This window comes from Leuciscus leuciscus, assembly GCF_965113295.1.
Source record: "Leuciscus leuciscus genome assembly, chromosome: 24".
In the NCBI taxonomy this organism is placed as follows: domain Eukaryota; kingdom Metazoa; phylum Chordata; class Actinopteri; order Cypriniformes; family Leuciscidae; genus Leuciscus; species Leuciscus leuciscus.
Window position 1 is genome coordinate 10,339,210 of NC_138723.1, and position 11,851 is coordinate 10,351,060.

An 11,851-nucleotide genomic window follows, 5' to 3' on the forward strand; every position below is an offset into this window, starting at 1 on the left:
CCTGAAATTTGCCCAGATTCTGTTCTTTCTTCACTTTGCCTCCAGAAAGATAAAGCCACGCACGACCTCTGAGTGATGGAGGGATGCCCTTCTGACAACGCAACTTCACCTTCAGAGAGGCGGAGAGAAAGACAGTGGGATTGTACACTTGTATTTTAGGATGACCTACAACCCTTAATGGCCAATGACATTTGCCATTACACAAATATTAAATGAAACTGAGAACTTGTGCTAATAAGCCTCATTTATACTTCTGTGTGAGTGCTAATTTAGTGTGCTTGCAAAACTCACTACCGCAGCAGTAATAGATTTTTTTTTTTAAAAAGAGCATTTCATTTCTATATTTGCTTAAAATTACATTATTTTGATGGCAAAATGTAACTGGAATAAAACTGGACATCGCAAATATTCGCAAAAGGCCTTGTGGAGCTGAATTACAGTAATTATGCATGAGCTGCAGATGTGGCGTCTAGCTGCTGTTAACTTGTGAAATGACTAACTCAGTGTTTTGTCTGGAAGGTTAGTCACTGAAGAGAGATTCGGCACCAAGAGAATCATCAATGAGAATTATAAAAGCAAATGGTAAAAAGCCATCTAACATTATTGTAGAGACTAGTGTCGCAGAGTTTTTTTGCGGGCCTGGTCATAACTTTATCTGATTCTATTAAACAGTTTGTGAAGCAAACGGTGTGTGAGATGTGTAGTCAAATTCCTAAGATAGCATCATGTGGACATAATTGCTGTTGTTGAACGTTTCGGCATTCTCTAAAGAATTTGAGCGATTCGAGAACAAAAGTAAAACCTGTGGACAAACACAGGCCTGATTGCCAGAGTCCAACCTTCTTGTGTTTTTTGGCCATCCACTTGTCCCAACTGTTCAGCATATCCAGCCATTTGGCTTCTCTCTGCCGGATCACGTCTGGAGGAATATCATCACTGTATCGAGAGAGAACAAAGAGAGATTAGATCGTTTATCTGATATAATATGCATGTAAGCACACCCACACATACAAAATCACGCATGCTAGCAAATATGGGGTTAGGAACAGAGAACCGGTTCTTGTTCAGAACAGACGTTCATGACAATCTGTTCTATTAATGGTAATTGTGTATCTGATCTGTGTTTATAAAAAACACCCTGACAGTGTTTTCTCAAACGCTATTCACCAGCAGAGCATCACTGCTACTGAATCTACAATGGCAGTTTTAATCAGCCTAACAACTCACTTCCTCACTGAACCGGTCAGAGCGCTTCTTCACCAATCATAACCACGCTTTCTTCATGTCCAGCTCAACAGGGAACCAGAAACCTGTTACTGTGTTATGTGTAGTTAAATATACATTTCTTAAAGTTGTACAATACAATCTGAAAAGCAGATTTAAAGAAATAAAAAATGCTTCTAATCCCTAAATAGTACATTTAGAAGCTCATCCTTTCATATTTACAAGCTCATCCCGATTTATTGACAAATTCATAAAACATTTTTTTTTTACAAATTCATCACTATATATTTACAAACTCACTTCCATTTATATACAAACCCATCTTTATATCTATGTTTAGAAATGAATCCCTATGCATTTACAAACTCGTCCCTATATTTTTAGACATTCATCTCTATATATTTGCAAACTCATCCCTTTGATTAGAAATTAATCCCTATATATTTACAAACTTGTCCCTATATGTTTAGAAATCCATCCCTATATATTTACAAACTCATCCCTATGTTTAGAAATTAATCCCTATATTTACAAATGCATTCCTATTACAAACTCATGCCCGTTTAGAAATGCATGCCTTTATATTAACAAATTCATCTCTCTCTCTATATATAAACTCATCCCTAGGTTTAGAAATTCATCTCTATACATTTACAAATGCATCCCTATTCATCCCTGTGTTTAGAAAATCATCTTAAACACAGGGATGTCTTTACAATACATTGTCGATATACAGTAGTCAACATTTGAAGTGGATCAAAACCTTTCAAAAACCTTTTTTGATCCACTTCAAATGTTGAATACTGTATTTACAAACGCATCCCTATATATTAAACGAGCATCCCTATGTTTAGAAACGTATTAAATTGCTATTCATTAACAAACCCGTCCCCATATATATTTAGAAGCTTGTTAACTCTTGACCTGATATGTCCACTCCAACTCAACTGTTTGAAAAGCATAACGTGTGTGTCAAATTAGCTCAACTGAATCAGAGTCCTGTACTGTAGGCGTCATCATATGTTCACAGGAAGTTCTTCTGACGGAAACTCAAAACACAAGCTGCTTTCCACTGATGAAGAAAAATCACCCATTTTTAACTACTACCGTCATGTTTAGCAACTTACATGTTTTCAAATAAATTACTTGGTTGCACAACCTCTATGTGATGTTAATGTGGGATGACTGTTTATGAGAATGCTCTGGGCAGATAGATGGAGATCACAGGGGAAAGCCCTGTTTCTGGGAATCTTTCTGTCTGATTGTGTTCATGTGACCCCAGCACCTCGGCCTAAAAGCCTTTTTATTACAACCAGCTGACAGACACACCCTTGCATATGAGATTGAGTGGCTTTATATCAGATAAAACACAGGAAAATATTACAATACAGAGATTTACAGTCATTTTCCTCCAGAAAACGTGAGCGCATGTCTGTACAAAACCTGCCACTACAATTAGGGTTAGGGGTAAAAGCATTAGAAACAACACTTATAATGGCTCTGGTCCTGCTTCTGTGTGTCACAACTGTAGTGACCGAAGCTCTGATCGGTGGACTGACTCAGGTCAGAGGAGATCCGACATATTAAGCACTGAAGATATATTTTGACAGTGCTTTTACTTATCAAATGGGAAAAGATTAGCATACACTGAATGAAAAAAGATTACACGATTATTACTCAAAGCCCCCGCTGAATAAGAAACAATGACATGATGCTGATTAACCATATGAAAACAATACAAACAAAAAAAAAGTACATTTCCAAGAATGTGGGACATATTTTTTCATTCTTTTTCTTTATTTTGGATAATCTTATTTTTCCCTGATGGTATGAAAAGTATGTTGGGGACGTCCATCCCTGAGAAACCATCCAACCCACCCAATAATCCTTTGGCAAAAGGTTAGAGACCGGACAGGCTGCGTAAACCCTGAAGGCACACGCTCACGCACGGTCTTGAAATGGAAAGCAAATATACTCGCACACACACTGTGTGTACACAGATTACGCAGTCCAGATTGGATTATCATCAGCGATCAGATTACAGATGACTGCGGTTGTTCAGATCTATAGAACAGAAACAGGGCCCGCCGTTCGCCTGTTTACTTTTCCCGTGTACGCAGGTCCAGCTAATTGTGTTATGCTGAAAACACAAAGACAGAGATGAATGTAGGCTGGAGGACGGACTGAAGTACAAGAGGAGCGGTCTCATGTAAAGGGTAGGGTAGTGCACTTTCACCCAACAAGTATCATATAAGTACTCTAAAAGTGTTTCCTTTCACCCTATAGACACGTTCTTCAGGTCAAAGCAGAAAGCCTGCAGTTAGTTAGGAAAACAGGAAGCACATGACTACAGCGGGAAAAATCCCTTCGTTCCCTTCCTGGTACTCACTATATATGGGCAAAACAACAGGCAGGCAGACAGACAAACAAGCTGACTAAAGAACTGAAAGTGTCAATATAAGTTACTTAAATGTGTGTGTGTGTGTGTGTGTGTGTGTGTGGGGGGGGGGGGGGGGGGGGGGGGGGGTTATATGAAATATTGCAAACAATAGCCATTTTCCATCAACCTATTTTTAAGCAAATTTTGGGATATCGCCAAAAAAAAAACTTGATGAAAACACCAAGATGTGCATAAAAACTTATGTGCTCAACTGAGTCGGATCATTTTTTTTATTCGATAAGAAGACATGTGCATAAACTAAAATGGAAACACATTCACCAAATATATATACCCTGATGCGCAACAAAAAAACTCACTTGACTTTGCCCCTACAGAGGATGTGATTGGAAAACTGGACTAACCAGTGGACCAATTTCATTGCACAGCATCTCAGATGTTGTTTTTACGGTGGCCGAGAGAGCTCAACGCGCTGCAACTGAAGAAAACACATGCAAATACAAAAACACCTGCAAATTAAGAAAACATCTTCATCAGTTTCACAACACAGGTGTGCTCCAAATACTCACAACACAACCAAATACAGAAACACGCTGCAAATAACACAGACCACAACAAAAATGTTTCCGGGGACCCCAATAAGTGATGAACCCGGCAGGGATGTGCTTATTGCTCGTGTGCATCCCTATGCCCTACTCCCTTCGAAGGGCAGACGGCAGAGCTCTTGAAGTGGGACTTTGGAGTGAGCAGGGCACTAGTGTGCCATTATGTAGCCGTTTGGAAAGCACTTGATGAAGGGAGCACCGAAAGACAACGTAATTTCCTCTTTGTTTTCACCTGGGATGTTCCCATGACAACACAGCACTGTTTCCATCAGCTGAATAGCTGTTCTTACCAGAAATATCTTATTGATGCTGTTAACATAACTGTTGCAAATAAATATACATTTTATACAAAAAAAAGTTTTTAAAATACGTGTTATTTATCTGTGTGTGAGTGTCTCAACTTTAAAACTTGCCGTCTCATCTTTGGACCCTGCATTACACTAACATTTCTTATGAAACTTATTTAAACATGACAACATTTGTACAATGTAACTGATGTATAGATTAATATCTTTACCTCATGTTCTTTTTCTCTATCTTTTTTATTTATTTATTTGAGTTTTCAGCTCATTGTTCTTTTCTCATTAGTATTCTGATGACATTGACATATTGTTAATACATTTAAAATAAAATCAAGTAGACTTTGAAGTGTAAGCATGTCCCAGCCGGGTTCGTCACTTATTGGGGTCCCCTGGAAACATTTTCGTTGTGGTCTGTGTTATTTGCAGTGCGTTTCTGTATTTGGTTGTGTTGTGAGTATTTGGAGCACACATGTTGTGAAACTGATTAAGATGTTTTCTTAAAGGGGTAGTTCACCCAAAAATGAAAATTCTGTCAGTAATTACTCACACTCATGTTGTTCCAACTCCGTAAGACTTTTGTTCATCTTCGGAACACAAATAAAGGTTGAGAGCCGGCCCAGAGAGTTAGTAAAGACAATGTTTACAATGTCCAAGTGACTACAGTGGTTCAACCATAAGTTTATCAAGCGACGAGAATACTTTTTCATCAGAACGTAGGCTCACTATTGGCCGACGCTGGTCATGTGTGTAATGGTGTGATGCTGGCCAATAGTGAGCCTACGTTCTGACGTACAGCCCAGAAGCGCTGCGCTGTTACACTACGTGAACTCACTCAGAGGCCCACACAGAAGAAAATGAATAGTTAAATAAAGTCGTTATTTTTGGGGGTTTTTTTGCACACAAAAAGTATTCTCGTCGCTTGATAAACTTATGGTTGAGCCACTGTAGTCACTTGGACAATTTTAAACATTGTCTTTACTAACTTTCTGGGCCGGCAGATGACATTACATAGAAGCCTATGGAGGAGTGATCTGAAGAGCTCTAAGATTTAATCAAAAATATCTTAATTTGTGTTCCGAAGATGAACGAAATTCTTACGGGTTGGAACAACATGAGGGTGAGTAATTACTGACACAATTTTCATTTTTGGGTGAACTAACCCTTTAATTTGCGGGTGTTTTTCCCAAACACCAGGCATCCGAACGCAAGATAACATGACAGTGTTTGTTGTGTTTCGTTCTGTGCGCTCTGAGACGCAAGTCATTTATGATGTAGGATAAAAGAGCCACAGCGTCTTCCCCGCCAATTCCCCAGGAAGTGACGAGATCGTTCTCTTGAACAAATGGAATGGAAACGCATCTTTATTTCCAAATGATTTATGCGATATTCCAATTTTGCACTTAAGTTAAATTCGCACCTTTGTATGGAAACATAGCTATTGTTCTACATTACAGAAAAATAAACCACTAAACCATAATAATGAGCCTTAAGCACACACATTAAAGGAGAACTCCAGTCAATTTTAACATTGAGCTCATTTTTGTGTAAATTTGGAGTGCTGTCAGTACAGAGAACAACGACAAAAATCGGTGTTGCCTACACAGTGTTATCCTCTTTTTAAAATTTGCACGCTGTTGACTTCAATGGGGCCAGTTTTAAATCTGCTTTTAGCCTCTTAACATCCTTGATGTGTCATTACAAGTGCCCAGCCATTGTGAGTGATTCCTTCAGAGTGAACGCGGTGAATCTGACTGCAGTAGATGTGAAAGACATGAATAAAAAGGGAAGTTAATTCAGCCAGGTACAGGTATGAGCGCTGGCTGAATTAACTTAATTTTTATTCATATCTTTCACATCTACTGCAGTATTTTTTTAGTATGAACAAAAAATGTGTTGGTCATCACATTCAAAATAACATTTATATATAATAGTTTTGAAGTGCTGGAAAAAGATGAGTAGTACTTGTAAGCGTTTGACTATTTCTGTCACATTATGATTACAGTTACTACATTAAATCCATGGTGAATGTTGCTGATTCAACAGAAGTGTTTCTCCTGGTTTCCACGTCAGCGCTGTTTGATCTGATATCTATGGTTTAGAACAGAGAACTCTGCACCGAATTGGAATGTTTCTCACTGGATCTCGCAGCTATGATGTTATTCTGAGGCGAATTCAATGGATTTATTCAATGGATCTCCAGAGTCTGGATCTCCTAGTAACAGTGTCGCGTGATCGAGGTCGGCCCGCAAGCGATTTTTTTTTTCCCAGGATGGTAGGGGAAGACTCATGAATATTCATTAGGGAAGTCATCCCTGATTGGTCTTAACCCCAGTGACGGGTAGGTTTAGGGGAGGGGTGGGGTTAGGGGTAGGTCATCAGACCAATCAGGGATGACTTCCCTAATGAATATTCATGAGTCTTCCCCTACCATCCTGGGAAAAAATATATCGCGGCCCGCAAATGGCAAGTTCGGAGCGCGGAGCGCTGCGCTGTCTATTATTGGTCCGAACTAATAAACAGTCCGTGAAGCATAAAGGAGTAGCGCATTTTCGTTCCGCTTTCATTTTGTTTGGATTCGCTGCTCGGCAACGTTGTGGTCGCGCCAGCGTGACCTAAATAAATATTTGGTCGCACCGGCAGGAAAAATGGTCTCAAAATGCGACCAACTGGTCGCAGTCTGGAGCCCTGACAACTGAGGCACCTAACCCCCAATCGCTCCACAGGCGCCGCAACAAAAATGTCTGCCCACCGCTCTGGGTGTGTGTCCAATACTCACTGCTGTGTGTGCGCACTTGGATGGGTGAAATGCAGAGCACTAATTCTGAGTATGGGACACCATACTTGGCTACACTTCACTTCACTAATAATAGCGCATATTTATCTAGGTTAATGTTAGAGCAAGATAAGATAAGCCATGTTTGAGGTTGATGAATGATAGGCGAACATTTGAATTTCCTGCCCAACATAATTACCATATGGGCCAGCCGTGTTACTTTGACTAGTGACTTTGCCACTTCCTGTGCAGGTTTTTTTTTTTGCTACCAAAATTTGTGTGTATACACAAACAAAACAAAAGCACATGAAGGGAGCATTAGCCTCTTCTAAACAACTAATGTTTGGTCGACTATTAGATGGCAACCCTAATCATATAGATAGTTCAGACTAAATTCAGATTGGATGAACCATGTTCAAAGTGAGAAACCGTCAAAAAAAACTATTTTTGGCCACAAGTTAAGTCAGTTTAAATAAAAAAGTTCCTATTTGTAAAACATCTCAAAATCAGAGAACATCATAAGACACAAATACAGATGAAGCTCTGTTGTGTGCTTGCCGAACGTGAACAGGTTCACTAAAACGCTCCCCAGAGGCTTGGCGCTCAGTTTCATCTCCATGGCAGTAGTAAACAAACGGAGGGAAACAAAAGCCAAGAGGTGATTTGTCATAAATGAGTCTTCTCCATAGAGAAGTGCAACTGTCATTGTCAATTGTGCAGACAAACTGTCCTCGTTGCATAAGCACAGTCGTCTTTCTTTAACAGACTTAATTTCATTAAGCATGAATGATTTTTCTGTCATGATGGTCCACAGCAAACACAGAATCCTCAAAGACCTCTTTTATATGATATTCGATGGGAAAGAAAGAGCGATGTGTGTGTGAGAGAGAAGGAAAATTGGAGAAAAATGCAATTTTCCAATACAAATGCACATAAAGGGCTAAAGCAGATTTTTCCTACAGTCGAAGTCAAAACCAATGTAATGCATTTCTTATAAGATAGAGAATCAGCATATTTCTGAGGAATGGATTTTGATATAAAAAATAAAAATAAAAAAAAGTATTGAGAGTATTTACACAAATGAAAAAATCTTTACTATATTTCAAAAGTTTGGGTCGTGAGGTCTCTTTGATGATTTGAAAGAAGTCTCTTTTTCTCACCAAGGCTGCATTTATTTGATCAAAAACAGTAAAAACAACAATATTGTGAAATATTATTACAATTTAAAAGAACTGTTTCCTATTTGAATGTATTTTTTTAAACTGTAATTTATTCCTGTGCTCAAATCTGACACATGATCCTTCAGAAATCATTCTAATATGATGATTCGATGCTCAAGAAACATTTCTGACTATTATCAATGTTGAAAACAGTTGTGCTGTTCATATTGTGTATATATATATATATATATATATATACATACACACACAAACTGCAAAAAAAAAGAAAAAAGAAACATCCCTTTTTCAGGATACTGTATTTTAAAGATAATTTTGTAAAATCCAAATAAGCTTTACACAGTTTTATTGGAAAGTGCTAAACAATTTTTGCACATGCAGAACAGTCCTTAAAGGGTTAGTTCAACCAAAACTGAAAATTATCCCATGACTCACTCAAGCGATCCTAGCTGTATATGGCCTTTCAGATTTTCTGCCAAGCAAAATGTAAATCAAGCATTTCATTATGTTACACAAGATGTGTTATCTGCCAAAGTATTACATAAGTGAACATGTGGGGATCAGTGAATGTAAAGAATTTACAGAGCTTTTGTGAGGATCTGCTAGCACTCATCAGAGTTTAAAGCAGACCCAATGTCTTGAGCTATTTTATCAGCGAGTAAAACTATTTAGACGCCTGACCGCCACACTATTGCCTGTAGAATGAACTAAATGAGTCACTGAGCAGTTTTATTTCACAACTGAAAACACTTGCAGGGAGTTTCTGCCAAAACAAATCAATGAGCCATTCTGAGTGCTAAAGGGAGTTCACAGCAAGAAGGGAAACGTCCTGCATGAGAGCCTAAATGAGAGACTGGAAAGAAACATTCTGTTACAAAGGGAATAAGGGAGATTCTTCATGTGAACTGTAGAGGACTGATGTGCCTTTCTGTGATTAATTCAACAGCAGATTCATTTGATACGAGCATGTTTCCTTGGCCAAACAGAACTGCATTGTCCCGAGCCATTAGAGACACTCATAAGTCAATGCAAAACAGACAAGTGTTTGTAATAGATGCATAGGAAGAGAATGCAGGCAATTTACTTGATCATCTAAAGAAAAAATAAATGAATTTGGCGTGAACATTAGTTTGTACAATTATATCCAGTCTTGTGACTAATACACTATAGTTGTATGGGGTGAATAAGGCTTTTTATTTTGAAAGATATAAATTGTTTTATTGCACAACTGGATGCATTAATTTGTTAGACATTAATGATGTTACAAAAATGTTTATATTTCAAATAAATGCTGTTCTTTTGAACTTTCTATTTTTCAAAGAATCCTGAAAAAAATCGTATCACATTTTCCACAAATATATTAACCTGGAATAATGTTTTTAACATGATTAATAATAAATGTTTTTTGAGCATCAAATCAGCATTTTAGAATGATTTCTGAAGGATCATGTGACACTGAAGACTGGAGGAATGATGCTGAAAATACAGCTTTGATCACAGCAATAAATTACATTTTAAAATATATTCGAATAGAAAACAGTTATTTTAAAATGTAATAATATTTAAAAATATTGCTATTTTTACTGTGTTTTTGATATTTTATATCAAATATTTTTTATTTATTTTTTCAAATAAATGCAGTCTTGGTGAAAATAAGAAACTCCTTTCAAAAACATTTAACAAATCTTACCAAAATGGTAAATGTGTAAATTATACCAATATTTACACTTTTCTGCTTCTTTGGGCCTCCAAATAAATAGTAAATTCACAAACAAATTAAGAACATGGAAAGCAAATGATATCACACAGACACAGCTTATGATATTACATAAGAATATCCGTCCGGTATTACATGGCTGGAGGAACGTGAGCTGACCAAGCACTTCTCAAAGCTAGCTAGTCGGCTTAGAAGAACTCAGCAAGAACTACCACTGGGGACTTTAGTGGTGTTAAAGACCTGTCAACTCATCTGCGCTCACATGGACGAGGACGAGGACTTTCAGCAAAGACTGTCCTCAGAGTCCACTTAATGCAGATGTGAAAATGTGGCACAAACTCACAAAAAACATCAGTAGCTTCACAGTAACTTTCATGAGGAGATCATTAACAAACATTAGTAAGGACATTTTAATATATGTGTGTGTGTGTGTGTGTGTGTGTGTGTGTGTGTGTGTGTGTGTGTGTGTGTGTGTGTGTGTGTGTGTGTGTGTGTGTGTGTGTGTGTGTGTGTGTATCTATGTATCTATGTATCTATGTATCTATATATCTATATATCTATATATGTGTGTGTGGAAATATGTGAAAGTTTCAAAATCACATGACAGTTATAACTATTGTGCCTGTTAGGTATTATATGACGCTGAATAATATTTGTAAATGTTATCAATGAAAGGTAGTATATAGTGTTAACGTTACTGATTCTCTGGCATAAACTGACAGGTATTTATGGTTAATGTCTCTCTTTTCTCTCCATAAATGTGACTGCCACTTACTTTTCTCCTGCGCTCTGTTGAGCTCCTCCTATGAACCCATATCTGTCGGTCTGGGTCTCCGTGTTGGCGAACCCGTTGAGCTCGGAGTCTGAGCCCAGAGAAGAGCTCTCGTGCTCGGCCAGATTATCCGGCGTGGCCCTCGGACTCCTGCTGTCCCTCCACTGCACTCCGTTCCCCGACTGAAGCTTAACGTTAGCCATGATGAATATGCGCTCCAAACGCGACAAATGAACTTGCTTTTGGCCCAAGCAAGAATAAAATGTCTTTTGACACACAGATAGTGGATTTCCTCCTGACAACCGCCTCAAACTATCAACACACTGAGATGTGAGCCTCACAGCCTCCAGTGACACTAACGATACGCCATATCTGATGGTTAAGACATTAAAGTGAAGTAAAACTGAGGTTTATCTGACCCTGACAGGCCATTGTGGATATTTACCACCAGCTATATCTATAAACGACAGTTTCACAGAAGACACGTACATAAATACATATTATTAATGAATGTATTAAATTAGCTTAGCAAAGTAATAATATCTCTCCGTCTGAGGAAATCTCTAGAGCTAGTTTAGTATGGCTGAAACAAACTGGAACTCGACTGAATGTAAGTTAATGTTTGTCTTCTGTCAGATTCTGTCAAACAAACCACAATTGTAAGTTATAAGCTAACAAGCTAACCTGACGTACAAAAGCACAGCTTGACAACTCTCCGTATAGACGAATGAAACTCAGACTCACTGTGTTGTAAAGTCAGCATTTGTATTATGTTCTGACGCGATGGTTTTAATCTTATTTCATATAATCTGTGTTTATGAGCGTTTGTATGTGACTAACTGAGTGGCTTGAGCTAAAGTCGCAGTCGCGAGCTTTAAGGAG

General features: G+C 38.1%; 1 protein-coding gene across 1 annotated transcript in view; it reads right to left on the minus strand.

Annotated features, from left to right (window-relative positions):
* The window catches only part of tbc1d10ab (TBC1 domain family, member 10Ab), a 24,544-nt gene extending 12,693 nt beyond the window's left edge, over positions 1-11,851 (minus strand). Inside the window, exons 1-4 of the mRNA XM_082157731.1 lie at positions 11,714-11,851; positions 10,973-11,208; positions 840-936; positions 2-109 (exon numbers count right to left, since the gene is read on the minus strand). Of these exons, the coding sequence (XP_082013857.1) occupies positions 2-109; positions 840-936; positions 10,973-11,172 (405 nt within the window). The 5' untranslated portion in view covers positions 11,173-11,208; positions 11,714-11,851. The remainder of the gene's footprint in view (position 1; positions 110-839; positions 937-10,972; positions 11,209-11,713) is intronic.